A 21,340-nucleotide genomic window follows, 5' to 3' on the forward strand; every position below is an offset into this window, starting at 1 on the left:
AGTATTTTCCGAAAGGACGGTCCCTTGAAAGCAATGCAGTTTCGAGGTTTCACATTGAACTTACAGCTATAAGAAACCATTCGTCTTATGATTTGTACACTGCACTACCGATTTCATTACAGAATATAAAAGTACGTATGTCTATTTAAGATGTTTGTCCGCAAATATTAAGATTAAATTCTCCCCCATTTTGCCAAGTCTCCGTCTACTTGTTGCACTGCATTATTCCATTGTGAGTGCCGCTAAGCAGTCACACAATAGATCTTTACTACTTACTTTTCTGTTCTGCTAATATTTTTCTTTACAAAAACCTTGCAATGTTAGCGTATTATTTTATTTAAACTGGTATAATGTTTTAATAGGTACTAAAAGAGTTGTAAGTGCTCTGAAAAATTACCTGATAAATAACCATATTTTAAAGGATGTGTCTCCGTTTCTTCGAGGGATAGTTTATTGCACAAAAATTACTTAATTGAGGAACAACGGTACCTTACCTTGATTAATATTGATCTTCATAGCTTTTTGGTAGTCTGATATCAATTAAGCCTTTAAAGGTATTCACACGATCCTCTTTTGTTTGTCGTAAAAAATCCCGGGCGCGGCGTGGGTGTTCACCTGTCATTTCCGAATAGCGAGTCAAAGCTGCGCTTTGCTACGGTGCAGACAAAGCACGATCCAAAAAAGATTTTCAGTTTTCGCTCAAAAATCAAATTTGCAAAAGGTACAACCGGTATTGAAGGCTGTTTAATCGAACGCGTCTGTGTGGATGGAGCTGTTTGTGATGTCCAAAGTAAAGTACTTAATTAACGTCCAGTATCATTTTGATCAGTCGACCGTCTGCGACTAATAAAACTCGATACTTATTTCGTGAGCATCATTTTACGTTTCACTAAACAACCTTTTCAAATAAGTTTCGATGATATTCACGATGAAATAAGCAATGGTAACAAATAAAACGTTTCCGATAAGGTTCAGTTTGCAATGCACATTGCTGCACATGATGGCAATTAATATGATTCGGCGTGGGCTGCCCAAGCGTGCCGTGAGATATTCACATACATGAATGCACGCTCTTGAGCATATATCGCTACCAAGTAGTTTGAACAACATGTTACAAGCGATAGAGGGCTTATTGCAGTTGCATTTTACATATATTTTCAAGGGCTATTTGCAATTTTCATACAACTAAATTTTTAATGTTATTACCTATTCTAAACTCTCGTTATTCGAATATTGCTGACCAAAAATAAGGAGAGAGTGCTCTCATTGGTTTAAACTATTCTAAATTACTCTCAAAATGTGGAGTTCGGTAGTTTGTTACAACATTCCTTTGTCGGTGAAATTCCCCGAAACTGCTTTTAGATGTCCCATATTCTGTTCTGTAACTTGATGTCTGGCAAATTGGACAAGGGGATTGGATCTGATAAAAGCTGCACTTGGAGTCTTCAGGATGTGAATTTTCTCTCTGTTCTAAGATATCTAATGAAATATTGAATTTCTACTATTGATGAGCTAAGTTATGAAATATCTGTTGCACTTGAAGCTTAGCTTAAAATTACCATTAAAGTAAGTTGATACAATTTAGTGTTATCATAACAGCAAACAGAAGTATTTAACTAATTTTCCAGAAAATTTTGAAATGACCACAATTTCATCTGAAAACCAATTTGTAACTTTAAAATAATGCTTAAACTATTTCAGTATCTCATGTGTCTCGATGTCACCGGACCATTTAATAGTTTTCCCTGCCGCTCTCACTTGTAAATAAATATTTTTGTGAATTATTCCTACAGTTTAATGTATTTTATAAGATCTATACATCAATTTGTAGTATCGTGTAGCTTAGGGCATCATAATCCAGTAATCTATTATATAAAAATAAGTCGGGTTTTCCTTCCTGACGCTATAACTCTAGAACGCACGAACCGATTTCCACGGTTTTGCATTCGTTGGAAAGGCCTCGGGCTCCGTCAGGTTTATAGCAAAGAAAATTCAGGAAATATTCAAGAGAAAAGCGGTGGCGAAACGGAGTTCGCCGGGTTTGCTAGTAATTGATAAAAGAAAGAAGAAGTTGGGTTATAGCGACCAGATATACAATTTGAAACATTTTAGTTTACGGATATTATGATACCCCAAAACAATAAAAGCCGCATCAAAAACAACAAAAACCATTTAATCCGCATTCGATAAAAATGCAGTGTAGCTAAAACGGCGTCGTGATGGAGGTAATTTTTACTCGGTTAGGTAATTTGGTTACCTTCGTTAGTTTTGACCCAGTCCCCGTGACGTCGGCGCCGGGTTGAAATATTTTGGTTACGTCACAGAAATATACATATCGACAAACTGCCAGTAGATTTATCTTCCATAATAAAAAAATGAATCGCTAAATGTGTCCCCATTATGCTGTTTTGATGGGTCTGTTACGTCTAGAAAAAGGTTCTTAATATGTAAGAAAAAAATAACAAATCCATGCGAAACAAATTTCGCGGGGTGTGGTCGACTAGTTATAAATAAAAATAACCGGGACTTCAGCCCGAGTATTAACTGTGTGACAAAATATTTTGGTAATTTCATATTCTCTATTTAATTTGCATTCGTCAACTGTTCGTCTACCAAAAATAATGTGAAGAGAGGTCTGGAAATAGAACATTTTGTGTGAGAGACGGACTTAAGAGTTTATTTATTTTAAGTTAATAGCGGTTGATGTTTAAGAGCTTCATTAGTGCAGCCTTTCTTTAATTTTGCTGCCGTAAAACTGATGGAAGGATACATGCCTTAATACTTTGCACTTTATTCATTCTGCCATAAATAAAGCCTAAATAAAATGTCCATGTTTATACTTCTCAGAACTAGATCGTATACCTAAATAGATTATATTTGGGCAAATCAAGCGGCTATACATATAATAAGCCTATTTCCAATCGAAGCAATAGGTCATTTAAATTAGGACTAGGTCATATTAGTCTAGTCTACCAGGTATTTATGTTATTTTTACTTGACTGCTTGTCTCAAGGTCGTCTCGATCTTTAGAGATGTCACAGCGGTTACAATTTGTGATTTAAGTAGCTTTGTAGATGCTTAGTTACATATGTCATAAAATCTCGTAAGTACGACTGGAACTGTTCAAGATTCCTCACTTTCTCTTTAGGCTTACTACATAGGTGCAATCTCGGATAGATTTTACGTTATTGCATTTTAAAGAGACCTTTAGTACCAACTTTATTTAGCACCGATGTTTGTTTTCAATATTTTTATGTTGTTCAACTTACTATGAGAAAGTTACTCCGACTCGGACGATGTATAAGTTAGTAGTATTAAAGTTTGACATTTAGAATGTAAAGTATATTCTCGGTATTGAGAGTGCATAAGTTCAAGGGGGTGTGTATTCCTCGCGATGTATCTGTAGTTAGTTTTACAGGATTATGTTTAGCGAATATGTATAAAAGGAAAATGAAAAAGGCAGGCAACTCGTGCCACTTTGTCCTTAGTTAAATGTTAGTTATTTAATATATTACGCTTCTACGACACTTGTTGGATTTAATTTTCCTTCAAAGCTAAAACTTTTCAATTTATTTTGATAAATAGCTTTTGACTTAATAAGAGTTTTCAGAGAAATGCAGATTCTATCCATACAGAAACTAAGTGAAATGAAATGTCAAACGATTTACTTACAAACTCGTTATAATGAAAGAAATTAATGACCAACTATAAGTACCTACTTGGCCATACATGTGCAAAAACAGATGGCAGATGTAGTTTCTAATTTGATACGGTTTTGGTTGTGTAGAGTCATCTTAGATGGCAATCATTTAGAGTTTCAATGCAGAATAGATTCCTTAGTTCCTTTAAAAAAAATGCAGCTCACAATTGACTCTGAAACAATATTTTTAAGAGCAGCGATGACCTAATTGCATTTATATTTACACAGTTCACTTTTATAGGGACCTCCAACGTTGCTCAAAGCCGACGGCAATTTTATAAGATGTAACATTTCAAATGGTCTTTATAAAGGAACCAACTCCGGGAATTGAATTTCTAAAGGACATCGCGGTCTTGCAACTTTATCGATTTAATCATATCAAGATTTATCTCACGAATATAATAAATACATTTGTACATGGACTTCACTGAACTTCAAGCGATAAGCGTTACTAAGGCAATATTACGCCTTATTATACAGTAGATAAAGCTGTAGTTCTGCTAAAATAATATCTTTGTAACATTTTATTAAATTTACCATGATACACGTGTAAAAGTATCTCAAAGAATTTATTTTCCCGAGTTCCTGTGAACTATGTACGCAGATAATAAAGTTATAGCGGCTACACGCGGTACTAAAGGTCTCGGTTAGAAGTCGCCAAGTTAATTGCATTTAGTTATATTATAACTAACCTTGCTCTTGTAAAAATCGATGATAGCGCACTTTTAATTCAAGTGAAAATGAAGAGTCTACCAAACAGGAAAGTACACGTGGACAACTACGTATTATACGAACATTAGGTAAACAAGCATGTTTGTATACCCCAATCTGTCTCCCACGCGCTTGTTACAACTAACAATTATTTTCAGCGTACTGATCGCCGATAACCTCGTGGTGAAAGTAAGCGATTTCGGCACTAGTCGCGAGTGGAATGATGTGAGCGCCGTGATGAGCTTCACGGGAACTGTGGCCTGGATGGCCCCCGAAGTGATCAGGCACGAGCCCTGCTCTGAACGCGTCGACGTATGGTCGTATGGCGTTGTCCTCTGGGAACTGCTCACACAAGAAGTCCCATACAAAAATCTGGAGACACATGCCATAATGTGGGGCGTGGGCACAGATACCATTGCCCTCCCCGTGCCGTCGACAATGCCAGGCAGCATGCAGCTACTCATGAACCAGTGCTGGAGCCGCACTCCAAGGAACAGGTGAGTGGAAATCACATTTAATCAGATTCTCCCCTAGCAGAGGCAGGTTAGGATAAAATTGCAAAAGCACGCTAACTGAAACGACGAATGTGATCCATTACCAATCAAGTTATCTGGTAACTATATGTTTACCGACTAAACTGACCACAATTTGTAACTGACCACCGCACAGCAATTAACTTCGGTGTGTTTAGTTACAGTAAACAAAATTATTCACCGAACACTCGATAAAACATGTTTAATTTATTAAGTAATTGATTTATAATAAAAACAATTAAATAGATGATGTTTGCATGACGTCGAACATATTCGGTGTGATTTAATTCACTCTCAACTCTATGATTAATACCGCAGTAATAGCCTCTATTTTGTTATGTTCGGTGAATGATATTAAATTAACACACCGACGTTACGTGCATACGAAACAATCGCAGTATTTATTCAAACTAAATTATGTAATGCAACAATAATGAAACGCAAACGAAAACATTATTTCATTCGCACTGTGAACATTTATTACGCGGTAGAAGGAAGGATATAATAACAAGCCCGCACACGACAATTCTTAAATACACCGCTACATTCAGCCGCAATGCTGCAACGTATATATTCACGTATTTCTATCAAAATTTACAATTGAATTTACCACAAGAAATTCGCGTTTGTATTTAATTATAAATTTAAAAAAATGTTCAAAATTCTGAAGCGATTCCGTAAAAGTGAAGGCATGGCAATATTTTTATTCAGTACTTTGAATCCCGATTTTCCTTTTGTTTCCGGAAAAAAATGACAAGAACAAAGGGAATTTTCTTGTAGACCATATTAAAATTGAAATTAAATAATATTTTATAACTTTAGAATCATTACCGATTAAAAACACTATAAACTTATATACAAGACTGCATACAAACATTTCTAGATTAAATAAAAGTTACCAAAGTATAAGTACTTATTTCTACATTCTATTAAATCGACCACATTATCAAACAAAGTTCTTTTCCAAAGTTTTTCCGAACTCATCTAATTTCCTTTTACCCGCCGTACACCGTAACCTTCAAAAGTATTGTCAAACAATTTTACTACGTGTTTACAATTGTAAAATTGTCCAACGGTCCAAATATACTAGATATTATATTAGCATTCTAGCAATAAATGAAACTATGTACTAACAAAAATGTCGGAATTTTCAATGAATTATCCTAAAGTCTCGTTTCGCAGTGTTGCTATACATAACTTTTGAATTTAAATGCTCAATCAAAAAATATCTATGTGCAAAAATGCAGTACGATGCAATACGTATGTCTTTTTTGCTTGCATACTTCATTTAGGTAATTTCTGATTTCCCGTAAACGCTACATTACGTACATAGTCACACAAAACTCCCTCAAATATACAAAAATATATCCCTTATTTTGAATTTTGCATCACGCAATTACTTTAATATACATTTCTTTGTTACTAGACCTCCCTTCAAGATCATTGCGGCTAATCTGGAGATCGCCGGGGCCGAACTAGCCAGCTATCCTACAGAGTGCTTCAAGAACAACCAAGTGGAGTGGCGCAAGGAGGTCCAAGATAGCATGACTCGATTCTTCACACGGTAAGTTCTCATAATTTACTGAATTAGTGAGTTCATTCTATAGTAGGGGCTTGTTTTACAGCGTTATTAGTGAGTTTGTTTCGTAGTAGGGTCTCCGGACATAATGTATTGTAGTAGTTCAGGATCGTGGTAGCGCTAAATTTTATAATGTTGAGGTAGGTCATAGCTTCAGTTTTGTCGGTACATTTCAGTATACGTCGACCATTTTGAGATACATCTTACTTTTTATGTTAATGTTAATCTTTATATATATAATTCTTCTGTACGTGTGTATGTCACTGAACTCCTCTTAAACGACTAGACGGATTTTGATGAAACTTTTTGTGTGTGTTCAAGAGGATCTGAGAATGGTTTAGATTCACAATTTTATCCGCTGGACAAAGTTTTTTTAATTAGTTTTTAATTTATTAGTAGTTGTTGATTTTGGAATGTTTTACATTGGATCCGACAGACGGCGCTACTATCGCAGTGTCAAATATTAATGACGTTAGATATTGTCATAACATTTGAATAACAATTTTCATCAAAAAGGTCCAGAATGTTTTAGCTTATTAAAAAAAGTTTAAAATTTTCAAATTAAAGACGTGTAGACAGGACAACATCTGTCGGGTCCGCTAGTTAATAAATAAAATAAAAAGCCTTTATTCCTCATAGCCCCTAATACATAAATCTAAATCTTAGTGATTGTAATTGTAATTTAAATTCTAGTTTGTTAGTATATTTATTTTTCCTTTCTATGTTAGCAAATTGTTTTGGGTTTTATGTTACTTTTTATGTTATCCATGGTTAATATTAACTTCGTATTTTAGTCGTCGCCTAGAAATAAAATCGATGAGGTATTTGGAGCGTATTTTATAATGGAATTTGGAATCCTTGTCGTCGCTACTTGAAATTTTTGCAGGAGTTAGTTGACGTAAAAAATGTGTTACAAAAAATATCTTATAAAATTTTCCTCAAGCAAGCAGTCCTGTCGGTATTCATGTTATAAATGGGTGTTGTATCAGATTTAGATAGAATTCGTGTTTGTGACCTTTTAATCAACGAGACCCCAATTCGCGGCAATAGTTTGAAACTGAACCGTGTGACAAATATAAATACATCGAAAGTGCCGAAATATGTTCGTTGTATTTTGGCTGGCCGTTTCACTAACATCCACAAATAAGTCGCCTGCCCTTGTCATATCATCCATAGCTTTGAGGATTTATCTAAAACCAGTTTAAAGTTAGTTTAAAAATACACATAAAGGCCTCGCTTTTTTTCATTTCCATCTCTCTATCAAATATCGTGTAGGTAGATATACAAATAAAATTGCTATGCTATGAAAATACCAAATAGTACACGTGCCGAATTCGGCAAAAACCTATCACCCAATCCACGCGCTCAAATAACTATATTTAAAGCATCCAATATTGCGGCTTTGATTATTCCACAAAATATCGAAACTATCTATATTTTCCTGCGAAAATGCATTTTTGTTATCAATCGTAAATTTTTCGATCTAAAATCCAAAAAAAAAAAAATGTATACGGAAAAATTTCAAAAGACAAATATTGCCGTCAGAAATTACTAACAAAAAATTTCATCTGCGTTAGCAAAATCGATATCTTTATTATTAGCAAGAAAATTTTTTTTCGTTACCGTACCTATTTTTTTTTTCTTCATAAAATATAATTTTACATGTAAAAAAATCTGCGCACATGCGAAATTGCGTTTTTGTTATCAATCGTTAATTTTTCGATCAAAAATCCAAAAAAAAAAAATCGGGAAAAATTATAAAGACAAATATTGCTGTCGGATATTACTAACAAAAAAAATCCGTCTGCGTTAGCAAAATCGATATCTTTATTATTACCAAGAACATATATTTTTTTTTATTACCGCACTAATATTTTATAACATATAATTTTCATGTAAAAAAAAACTGCGCACAAAATTTTCGGTCCGATGTTGTAAATGTGTGCGTGGAAAGGTAGTAGTAGGTACCTATGCGTCCGTGTGGCGGTGCAACAGTTCCGAGTTCTTAGTTCGTGATGAGCAGTGGCGTCGAGCGATATCACTGAGCCAGTTCGCCTCCAGTTGCCCGACAGACGGCCGCGTCCCGAACGGTACCGAACTAACTCGCGACCGTACATCGCTCCCTTCCTAAGTTTTCCTAACTTTTGACAAGTTTTATTTTGCGCGTTAATTTTTCCTGTGTTAATTATAATATATTATATAAAAAGTAATAATGTTTTATTTTGGTCTAGTGCTGCTTTTTAGTGTATTAATTTTTGAGTTTTTAAAATTGTATTTTGTCTTTGTTCGTTTCAAGTCAACTCCTTCCGGGTGAGGTGTTTGTTTTATGATTTTTTAGTGTTCATATTTGTTTTTTAATATTTTATTTTATTTAAATACACTTTTTTAGTGCCATTTTTTTAAGTTCTAAAGTTTTCTTTGTTCGTGCATCAGTAAGTTTGTAGTGCGACTCATTTTCATTTTATTATTTATTTATTTACTGTGTTAATATATAAAATTATTTTATATCATGGATTTATTTATTATATTTTTTAAATATTCTAAAGTTCTGTTTTCTTTGTTCGCTTGAGTTAAGTTTTTCCGGAAGTTGAGTTTAATTTATTTTGAACATTCATTATTGAGTTTTAATACCATTTCCTCATATCGATGTCATTTTTTTAAATAGATTTTGGCTTTAAATGGACTTTGTGCGCGTGGATAGTTTAATATACGGAAGAAATAAATTAGGCGCGTCTCGCGGATTTTAGGGACTCGGTTAAATTACTTTTATTTTTTTTTAGATATTTTACATGGTTACAAAAAATCTAAATTAATATTCCGGTCATTTAAATTATTAAAGTGCATTATTATTGACTTTGTTTTAATGACAAAAAAAAATCTAAAATTTATTTTTATCGGGGTATATCTCAATGATATATAATCATGCTAGTTTCGCGTTGACGGTATAAACAGTGGTGTAACTTTATTTTGTGAGAACAAGGAACCTGGCGATAGAAAATATTTTCTAACTTCAAGAACTTACCGGTACCAACGAGGCTAAGTATATTAAAATTAATATCAGATTTTTTAATATTTTATCGTAAAATGTAACTTCATAAAAAAAATCCTGAATTTTTTTGCGGAAGTTACAAGTGACTAAGAAACTTTTATAACTTTTAAAAGTAAATGTATATCTTTAAAAAAAACATTCTAAATATTAAATTAAATTTTTGAGAGTTTTATAGTGTAAATTATAATTTTCATAAAAAATTAAATAATTTTAAATAAATGAATTAATTTTAGTAAATAAATTATAATTGTATTTTACATATATTAATTTAAAATTCTCTAAAATTACATTTTAAATACTACTTATAAAATACAAAATATTTAAAAATAAATTGTAATTATTATTATTTTGAAGACTAAGTTTAAAAAATTAATTGTCTCGTTGGTCAAATGGTTCCTGTTCAAAGTTGTGATTTTGAGCTTGAAAATCTAAGTTCAGTCTCAAGTTACTAGTTTTAATTCTCTATAAAGTTCTCACAAACTTTCGTGCTAAAAATACTGCCAAGTTCACTCCTCCCTCTGCCGTCGGGAGCGATATTAAAAGCGTGATTAAATATCTTCTATATTAAATATCTCATTACAGTTCAATAGTAAATTATTTTCAGTAAATTTTAATTACAAGCTTCAGCTTGCAAAATGTTACGGTGGTTTAAATCTTACATAACGTATTCATTTTAATTTTATTTTTTTTATCGCACTTTGGCACGATAGGGCCGAGATCGGGACAATTCCCGTCCGTGATGGATCAATATTATCTTTCGCGCATTCATTTCTCACGATCACTATGAAAATAGTTTTAATATCGAGCACAGATAGGTCCAAGTTCATGCTAATCCACGAGCGCCTAAAATGACGTAGATAGCACTATCCAAACTTCGAAAGCTTAAGAAAAGTGGTAGGCAAACGTATTTTCTGAGCCCAGAAAATGGTTGAATCGGAGAGAAAAAATATGGAAAGTTTCTCAGAGTTCGTGACTGGTCGCATACAAAAATAATATCTGCAAGCGATCAATTAATAGATTAAAAATAAAAAAATGTTCTTTTAATGTCGTATTTAATTTTAATAAATCACCAAAAATTGCCGCGGCTTACGCTATCAATTGTGAAAAAATCATACGGACATTAGTTTGCCTACCACTAACTACGTCCATTGTTAAACCTACAAATCTCAATAGCTATTGATTTTGTCTCTTAGATCTAAGTCCGAGCCTAAAGAGGCTGCTGGAGACGATCCTGAATCGGAGAAGCACGTCCGAAGAATATACGAGAATCAGCTCTGCCGAGCCAACGAGCTCTACTTGGAGGTCTGCACCGTACGCTTGCAGCTTGAACAGCGCGAGAAAGACGTTGAGGAGTAAGTACCCTTACACTATTACTTCTAGGGTACCAGCAGATCTACCTGATCCATCATCAGCAGGAATATATCCAGATCTTCAAAAGTTTCTTTGTTTCTGGACACCAGCACATCAACCTACTCTATTATCGGTTAAAATTTGTACACTTGTGAACAAAGGCCATAGGCAGCTGATTTGGAGTTTGCAGTTAAGGCGCAGCGTGGGTGCCCGCGGTTGCAGTTTTAGAAATTACTAAAGCCGAGATCAAATTAAAAAAAATATATTAAAAGATTTTGATCTTTCTTTATTATTTGGTTACGGTTATAGCAAAGGCCTCTGGAGTATACCGTTAGCGAGATCTTCAATTCTACACATCCGCTGTTGCAAGCCACTTTGATGATGCCTTAGTATACCTAACTTATGGTGACTAGGGCGTGGTTATTTCTCATCTAACTTATTATTTTACAATTTAGAGTTCATTCATTTATTTCTCATACTTGTTTGTTACATTTTTAAATATTAAATTAAAAAGAAAAAATAAAACATTTAAAAATATAAAAAGCAGTAGCCCACCAGTAACGGGATAAATCCAAGCTACCGGTGGTCAGGGCTCAAGAGAGAGGAATTTCCGGACAATACGCGCCGTGTCCAGAAGTACTGCCTTCTGCATCAGGCTCTTGATCCAACCATCTAACGTTAGCCTACTCAGGTGTTGGTCGAGGCTTTTGGCTATAAGGCCATTGGCAGATACGACTATCGGCACAATGATTGCTGAATCTACATCCCACATGTCGACAACCTCATGAGCTAAATCAAGATATTTACTGGCTTTATCTTTTTCAGCTTTCACAAGATTCTCGTCATGTGGGATTGTTATATCAATTATCATTGTGCGACGGCTTGGTCGATCTATCACCACAATGTCAGGTTTGTTAGCAACAATTGTCCTGTCTGTGATGATAGTTCGATCCCAATACAGTGTGACATCTCCATTTTCAAGAACTGGGTCAGGCAGATACTTATAATACGGCACTTCAGATTCAACAAGTTTGTATTTTAAAGCAAGTTGTTGATGAATAATCCTGGCTACAAGATTGTGTCTGTGCAAGTACTCTCCGTTAGCTAAATGAGAACAACCCGAAATTATATGTCGAATGGATTCCCCTGGGCGATGACATGCCCGACAAATGTCAGCCGTTCCATCCTTTATAATATACTTTCGGTAGTTGTTCGTCAACATAACTTCGTCCATAATTGCACAGACAAAACCTTCCGTTTCTCCAAATAAGTTACCAAAACGTAGCCAGGATACGGACGCTAAGAAATCTGTATCTGGCCCATGTAGGGCCCGATAGTAGCGTCCGTGCAACTCCTTACTTTGCCATACATTCTTGCGATCCTTAGTGCTTAGTATTATAGGTTCTCTCCAGTCCTTATTAGCCAAGGAGAGCGGAGTAAGTCCTTTGTCCACTGAGACAACATCTCGATGTATCCCCACCTCCATTTTGAAAAAATATTTTCGGAGACTGCACACTTCACTATTGTGTAGGGTTTTGGCATTTAAAAAGCCTCGCCCCCCACATTTACGTGGTATGTACAGTCTCATTACTGATGATCGTGGGTGATGCATCCGATGCTCAGTCAACAATGAACGGACTTTTCTGTCCAGGGCGTCCAGTTCCGTTTGAGTCCACTTGAGTATGCCAAAAGAGTACATCAGTACTGGCATGACCCAACCGTTGTAAGCGCGCACCTTGTTACCACCTGATAAAAGACTATTGAGAACTTTCTTCAGGCGGCCAAAGAAGCGCTCCCGCAACGATTGCTTCATGACAGCTACATCAATGCCTAACGCTTCTGACATACCCAAGTATTTATAGGTTTCGGTTGAAGAGAGAAGTCTAAAGTTTGTGGTATCAGAGTTTCGTGTTTCATCTGATTCCACAATTTCCCCCCTCTTTACATGCATGATTGCACATTTGTCCACACCAAATTCCATCCTAATGGCATTACTGAACGTTTCAGTGACATTTAGTAATTTCATTAGATGCGAGTTGTTTGGAGCAAATAGCTTTAAATCATCCATGTAAAGTAGGTGGGATATAATTTCTCCCCTCTTCTCAACCTGTAACCTAACCCGGAATCCTCAAGCAAAGTGCTTAGAGGATTCAGAGCTAAGCAAAACCATAATGGACTCAAACTATCACCCTGGAATATACCACGCTCTATCCTAATGGGTTCATCGTTCTCACAAATTTGTCGACATCCTGGATAGCGAAGAACTGTTCTCCATTGTCTCATACATGACATCAGGAAAGCACGCAGAGCTGTATCGACTTTGTACAGCTCCAGTACCCTCATGAGCCATGTATGTGGCACGGAGTCGTAGGCCTTCTTATAATCTATCCAGCATGTGGACAAATTCTTGTGAGATCTACGAACCTGTTGGCAAATGGACATGTCAATGAGGAGAAGCTCCTTAGTACCACGGGACCTATTCCTACATCCATTTTGAGAGGTAGACATGATATTATTGTCTTCAATATGCTTATTAAGTTTTTCTCTCAAAATGGATGTTAGGAGTTTATAAATTGTCGGTAGGCACGTAATCGGCCGATAATTTTTGGGTTCCGCGGTACTTCCAGATTTATGGAGCAGGTGGGTTAACCCAGTCGTAAAGAATTGAGGCAAAGATCCAGACTCCAAAGCTGACTGAAATTGAGATGCCAAGCGACTATGCGAACTGGTAAACCATCTTAACCAGAAATTGTGCAGCCCATCCGGGCCTGGAGCTTTCCAGTTAGCCAACGGATAGGCTGCATTAGACACATCTTCGGTGGTTATGAAGATTTGTTCCATTTCTGGTACCAGTTCACATTTTCGCCTAACCTTCTCAATCCAATCCCCTTCAGTGTGACAAACAGGTGCCGACCAAATGCTACGCCAGAACGATGTCGTAACATCAGCATCTGGTAGGCACGTGTCAGTCCTAGTCTGTTCTTTTAGCTCCCAATTTCTATACACCCACCTTTGATCCCTTTGGAATGTGCGATTCTGTGTATACCGTTCCACTCGCTTCTTATACCGACGAATACGGTTTGCCCATGCATAAATTCTCTGTTTCAGGAAGTCAAGACGCTCCGTAATATGTGAGACATAGTCCTGGGGGTTTATATCCATCCCCAGGAACGCCCGCCTCACAAAACGCATTACTCTTGGGCGCGTGTTGCCCTCCCTGAAACAGATCAATTTGGCAATAAGTGTTCTAGCCTCATCGATACGTCGTTCAATCCTGCACTGCCAAGCTGGTACAGCTGGTTTCTGCCGTGTGCTGTTGTTTTCTCTTTCGAGTAGTTTTACGTTAGCTACACGGCATGCTGCTATTGCTCCACAGTACAGAATTGAATGACTATCGATAAGGTCCTCAGAACTATCAAAATAATTTGATAGCTCCGAGTCCAGGGCACATACTAGCGCCCTGTTCTTTTTATGCATGGGCAGACGAGGTAAACGCGGTCTAAGAGAGGGCGATATAAACCGGTATTCCCGAATCGCATCCTCCAAAGCCCTCCTCAATTCTTCACTGCATTTGTGAGTACTTACCTCCGTAGTCCTATCATCATTCGGTGCAACAACAGGTTCAATTTGTGTTGGTTCCTCTATATTTTGTTGCAGCGGAATGATGACACGACTCCTAAGTTCTTCACTTTGCAGTCGATCAAGTACAATATCATCCAACATACGATTACGCTGAATGACTCGCACCTGATCCGACAGTCTTTGTGCCGACACGTTGATGGTTGGTTCGAGCTCCTGAAACAAAGCAAGCATTCTGACACGGTACGCTGTCAGGTTCCTTCCTCCCTCTGTTGCCCTAAAATATGCGCGCATGACATTTTCATTAATGGATCTTGTCCATTTCATGCGCGACACATTACCACCGGGCGCTGGGACTCCTCCCGAAGCCAGTGGGCCTCGTGGTCCTAAGCCACTCGGTGGCCGACGTCTTCCCCGGCGACGTGTAGGTGGTGGCGACGTGGGCGGGGAAAAATACTCGTCGCTAGAGCTCGACGCGCCTGCAACCGTCGGTGACACCACTACATCTGGTGGTGGTGCCGATGATGGCGGGGCGGAGCTGGGCGACGAGGTCGGAGATGGTGGGCGTGTCCTTTGTATAGCTGCAGCTCTTCGTGTTATCATATTGTGATTATATCGTGATTTTACCCATTACCATTTGACATCTAATGTCATGTCACTGTTATTTTTCGTTATTTTTGTGAAATTTTGGTTTTTAAATTCTCTCATGTTATTTATTTGTAAAAAGTTCTTTCTGAATTATATAGATTATTTGTTATAAACTGATTATTAACGTAAAAGGGTAGTTTGATGTGCAGCTGTCTACCAATTTTCAGCCCCTGAATTGCAATGCAAACTCTTTATATTATTTCATATTTATTGCAATGCGTGTGTCGTCCGTCGAAGAATGCCTGCGCCGCCTGAGCTGGACAAATGAATTATTGCCTTCTTGAAAATATTTCATTTATAGCATTGCGTATCTTTTTCCTCGATGGATGCCAGAGCGAAAGCCAAACAAAGAGCCTGAGGTTCGATTCCCGGGTCACTTGAATTGTTATTGAATTTTCAGCTTTTGACAATTTTTTGTAATAACCTGGAGCCTGAAACTGAAACTACGTGTAGAGGTGTTATATTAACTGTGCTCAGCGCTACTTTTCCTTCACGGAAGCAAAAAAGGTGTTGATTTTGTTTATTTTTCTCAGCTCGCGTCTTCTCGGAGTATGAGATTACTAGATTTACTATAGGGTCGTTAAGTTTTAGTGTAAACTATATGCATCATGTGCAGGTAATTGTACAAAGAAACTCATGCACAAGCAAATGAGTACGTACTTGTACATTAAAAAAAATCTTATATTTTTTAAATAAATTTTCACATTAATTCTTCAAGATTCTCCTTAGTAATTTAGTAATAATTAATAAAATTATATCAATGATTTCAGCAATGATTAATAGTTAAATAATTTAATATAACATTCTAATATTTTGACAACGTTGAATAAATGATGTTTACAAAAATCGTCAAACATACGTTACTTAGATAGATTACATATGTAAATAGGTAACGAACTCAAAAAAAAAAACAATCTTAATTAAACACAATAAAGGATTTTTCTTAAATCGGGCCAGACATTTTAGTAAAATTACTGAAGATGCATAGAAGAATTTTAAAAATTTCCGACAAATACAAACTCGTTTTGGAATTCGGCGAAATTTTTATCTCGCAACGCAATCTTTAATTTATGCAATGAAATTATATTTTCCTCAAGATTTCTGCATCTGCTAAAGTTAAAATACTAAGTTGCAACATGAATTTCTTTATTTCGTAGATCAGATAGGTATTCAGGTCGTCTAGTTTACAAGCTGAGAGTTTTTGAAACATTATTTTACATTAAAATGTTTAATGAAGACTGTCTCGCCTCAACCGCGTCTGCCCCGGAGCAATGGGTTTCGGATTCAATTTCCGGGTGGAGATTGTAACAATTATTGTTCTTTTTCGATTCTTCAAATGTTTTTAGTAATGGGAAGGAATCTGGAATTTTACCATAGACTTGCTTAAATATGTAGGTATGGTAACCGGTTTATCCCCTTTACGTAGGACTCATAAGTAAACCGGTTTCGATCTCGATTTTTAATTATGGGGAACGGATATTAGATATTTATTATTTATCATTCAAAATAATATGAGCAGAGGAACACAGGGTGTGATAAAAGATCGGGAAAATCATCCAATGAGTTCTCCTGCTTTGGGTGAGGTAAGAGGGAGTGTCAGATTCCTGCTTTTCAAGCCAGGGCCCCGCCAGGTAGTCTTACTTTGGCCTGCCTGTGTGGGAGGTAAAAGGCGTAAAGTTATTCGAGATTCCCGAAAATCTCGGTAGATTTCTGAATAGTGTAGAGATCCAGAATAGTGTTACACATCTTTTAAGATTAGTAAGAATAGTTTTAGACATCTTTTTTTGATAATTCTCTTTACCAAACAACACAATAGAATATTTCGCATCGAAACATAACAAACGAATTATATTTAATGGTGAGAAATATTCTCAGGGACACAATGTAACTAATTATGACGCTTGCAACTTATTGATCGCCGTCATAATAGCGACATTTGCTTCATTTTCCCTAATAAATAAATCTAAAATCTAACGTCAATGCACTGAATAATACAGTGACATCGATCTCTAAATTCTCTTTTACTTGCAAAAGACTTAACAACTTATATTCTATACCTAAGTTGTCAAGCGATATTAACCCTTATTACAACGACAAATGAATCTATGTTTAACAACTGTTACAATTCCCACTTTTGTTTTAATATTTCTTTGTTTGCATTGAAGACTTCTATAATTATAGTGATAGTGTTCAGGTTTCCTTTATAGTCACAATAAGTAGATGCACTACTTAACTACAACCTTTTTTAATATCACAATAATTTACTTCATATTGACACTTTCGTTTCTGAATTATTAAGTGGGTAGTGTACCATGTACAGCTGATACGATTAAACACAAGAACTTAAAATTTGGCACGTATGTATTTATTAGAGGGGGGGGGGGGATAGGGTAAGACGTGGACTTAACCAATTTCCCCAATTTTAAAATTAAAATTATTTAAAATTCTGACTTAAACTCACGCGAACGAATCGAGAAAAGCTCTACTAGTTTCAAGTTACACCGGGACTCTTATTAACAAATCAAATAACACAAAAACGTTAGTCAAATATCGCATTAACTAGCATTAGGTAACTGAATATAACTAGTTACAATGGACAACTTGACCAGCACCCTTGTTATGCAGTGACCTAGGAATCGGCACGGTCTTCTTGTTAGCACCACTTGTCAGGCTGCTCGAACCTCGTTACCTCTATCTATAAGCATTTAAAGTATTCACATTTTATTCCCTCGCATCTGTTTAAGTGACCATTATTGTGTAACTAGTAAGTCTATTTCTTCGGAAAAACTAACAAGTTTTATGTCTTTGAAAACTATAACTGTGTCACTGCTAGCAATTTGTGCAATCAGCCAATTTGCAGTTTAAGTGGACGATGTTAGAACATAAATGTCAAGGGATCGACATCGAGTTAAGTTAAATTATGTAAGTCTTTATGTTATTGATTTTTCTATTCCCATCCTTTTGAACTACAGTTGCAAATCGGTTTCTAAAACTGATAAAAATGCTTATAAAACTTAAAATTTCGAGAGTATAATGATTTTATTTTCTTTAACCTGAAAAACGCGGAAAGTTAGTAACATACAGAACGAATCATTTACATCGCATTAAATAAACTGTAGCTATTCATTCCGATATACCGTAATCTCATTACATTATAACGAATTATTTCAATAGACGTGATATTAATTTACCAATAATAGTTAAGCTCATTTGCTGGTAATTAATTTGATTCGAATGCTACTAAATCGATGTTTTGAAGCGGTTTGTCGGGTCCACCTACTTTGTCCCAGCTACTATCGCATATTCATCCGTCAAGTACCTATTGGATACGGACGCATAATCGTGTAAACTCAAACACGCAGCAACGTGGCCATTGATTTAAAGGTACCTATGCTCTGATGGGATTCCATCGATAGCATTGCATCGCAGTCCAATGACCCTTTTACGAATCCTGTATTTCATCGTATTACATAGCTCATTACACGGCTCAAGAACGTTGTTAGGAGGGCTTAATCACATTAATATTATATACTAGCTTTGCCTGCGACTTCGTACGCATGGCAACGTTCCCGAGCTCTCGGGTTTTTCCCGGGATCGAGCCGCACAATTAAGTTTATTTTTAGTGTATTTACTTTTTCGGAATAAAAAGTAAGTACCTAGTAATTTTATAATACTTTAATATCCAAGCTTACAATAAAAAATGCAAGCAGGAATATCATTGTTGTCTAATTGAGTTTGGAGTTAACATTATTGAGTTTATAGCAAATCGTGATGGAAGAAATTGATTGAAATTAATCTGCTCCGATTTCATGATGGGTGGCGAGAATTAAATTTTTACATTTATAACTTTATTATTTCATAAAGTAATTAATTTTTGAACACTCTACCTATTCTTTCGTTCGAATTATGAATAGTTAAATGATATTTATTAGGAAATCCACTTGTAAAGCAATAATCGAAGTCCGAGTTAAAATAACTTGATAGTGTATTATGGAAGTAATTTATTATTTCCCGTGCAAATTTGCACAACAGTAACATCGTTTAATGAGTTTTTCCTCAGTTTTCATACAACCAATTATTGCTATGTTTATTTACTCCTACTTTCTGCTAGCGGCTTCGCCCGCGTTCCCGTGGGATAAAATGTAGCATATATATTATTATTATTATTCCATTCCCAGTACCATAATCTATCTCTGTTCCAAATTTCATAATGATCCCTTCAGCCGTTCTAACGTGATTGAGATAGAAACATAATCATAAGGTCACAAACTTTTACATTTATAATATTAGTATGATAGTAAGAAGTAAGATTTATAAAGATAATTAGGCAAGGATCGGTAAAGTCCAAAGATTTTTCCTTTAGTACTTATAAATACGTCTAAAGATACATTCAGATTTATTCGTAAACAATACTAAACATCGCCCCTTGTGATACCGTCAACTAAGAGTAACTTTACAGTCGATGTACTAGCGTTTACATTTAATTAATGCGTTCAATTCATCGCCTAACTACTCAAAGCGCGTGCAAAATTCGCCACATGGTAAAACAAACAGCCAGCCGGCTGTCTTTCATTAAGCAAAATTGAGTTTTGTTTGTAAATTGAAACTTAAAGTTCCAACGATCCGACCGTCGAAAGTTTCGGAGCATGTCTGTCCGAAATAATTATGATCATTAAAGAGACTTGGACGGACTGATGAATCCAGGACCGCGGGTGTCGGGTGACGAGGCCTTAGTTATACAAACTGTTTGTTTCATAAATCTGGAGATATTTTAATAGTCGGTATTGTATGGTGTAATTGTAGGAAACTTGTGAACTAAATGGTTCGTCCATGCTAGGCAGAGTTATTCAGTACCCTTAGTTTGAGTTTGCTTTATGTTGGGCGAAAATGAAACGACAGCGCGATCGACGCTTTGGTCAGTTTAATCGCACTGGCCAATCAGAGGGTCGAAGGCGCGCTTTCCTTCGTACAGATTTCCTTCGAAAACGAAAAAAGTGATAAGCACATCCAAAGTCAGTCAAAAGTTATGCATTAAAGTAGTAGGTATTGTCTTACTAGTAACCAATATATCTGAGTAAATGAATAGAATACCAAAGTTCAATTAAAAAGTCACTGAAAAAGAACAATGCCATTTCAGAATAGAACAAGCTGTAGAGTTGTAGTATTGATAAATACGCCTCGCGCCGATTGTTTGCAAAGGTTGAATGCAGTGAAGGTCAATTCCCCAATCAATTGAAGCTTATGTAGTTGTGTATGACTTCCCACTCGCTCTCTATACGGGTATTACGGTTACGTATTTCGTGGTCGAAGTGTTATGCACATTTTACCTAATTAATGTCCATATGTTTGCGGTTTTCCATACTTATTAAACTAGCTAGCGTCTACATCCCGAGCTTGCGGACTATTTAGCTGGTTTACCGGGTCTCCGGCTAGGAACGCTGTGGTTTTTAGTCAGTAGGAGTCTGAGACTCCCACTCGCCTCGCCCAAGGCGGAAGAAGTCATTGGATGATTTTTTCCCCATAAAAAAGCTTTTCGTCCACAGTTTTTGTTCGCGAACTTTTCAGGTATTTAAGGGTTTCTGAGTTCTCAATCTTATAAACGTATGAAAAAGGATTTCCTATGTTCTTAAAGTTCAATACGGTGTACGGTATTTTACAGCTCTTTACTTTTCAGTGTATTAGTACTTTACTAAGTAATGTTATTTGCGTGGGATGTGGACACGTTATAGTTTTTGCAACTTAAAGGTTCATTGTACTAAGGGGCTCATTTTTATTGGGTATCTAACAATCCTTACTTACGTCTTTTACTCACCGAAGGGGCAGGTAGGGGTGCACTACTCATGTACCTAATTATTATGCAATTATACGCAATAAAACACCCACTTTTCTGCGCTTATTAGTACGATGTAATAAGGTGAAAGCCAATTGCGATATACTTTGCTCGATTCCAGACTCCGTAAAATTACTAAGAATATAAATACTTTACTCGACCCGGGAATCGATCAGTCGCGTGACACTCGTTAATTTGTGACCCCTCGATCAACGAGACAGTCCATCCCTTCTCTCTACCTTCAGTTTACCTCTAAAAGTTTCTTCAAATAGGTTCTTATTCAAATATTAACTGTTTGGATACGTAGCTGGCGACGTCACCATGGTCTTCTTGTCAGGTAGAGCTTCTTGGGTTAAAATAA

At 36.1% G+C, this 21,340-nt stretch overlaps 1 protein-coding gene across 1 annotated transcript in view; it reads left to right on the forward strand.

Moving 5' to 3' along the window:
- Nucleotides 1-21,340, forward strand: part of LOC118276139 (mitogen-activated protein kinase kinase kinase 12-like) — a 105,033-nt gene that overhangs the window by 78,105 nt on the left and 5,588 nt on the right. The window contains exons 5-7 of the mRNA XM_035594372.2: nucleotides 4,570-4,908; nucleotides 6,371-6,508; nucleotides 10,766-10,924. Coding sequence (XP_035450265.2) covers nucleotides 4,570-4,908; nucleotides 6,371-6,508; nucleotides 10,766-10,924 — 636 coding nt within the window. The remainder of the gene's footprint in view (nucleotides 1-4,569; nucleotides 4,909-6,370; nucleotides 6,509-10,765; nucleotides 10,925-21,340) is intronic.

This window comes from Spodoptera frugiperda, chromosome 25, assembly GCF_023101765.2.
Source record: "Spodoptera frugiperda isolate SF20-4 chromosome 25, AGI-APGP_CSIRO_Sfru_2.0, whole genome shotgun sequence".
NCBI lineage: Eukaryota > Metazoa > Arthropoda > Insecta > Lepidoptera > Noctuidae > Spodoptera > Spodoptera frugiperda.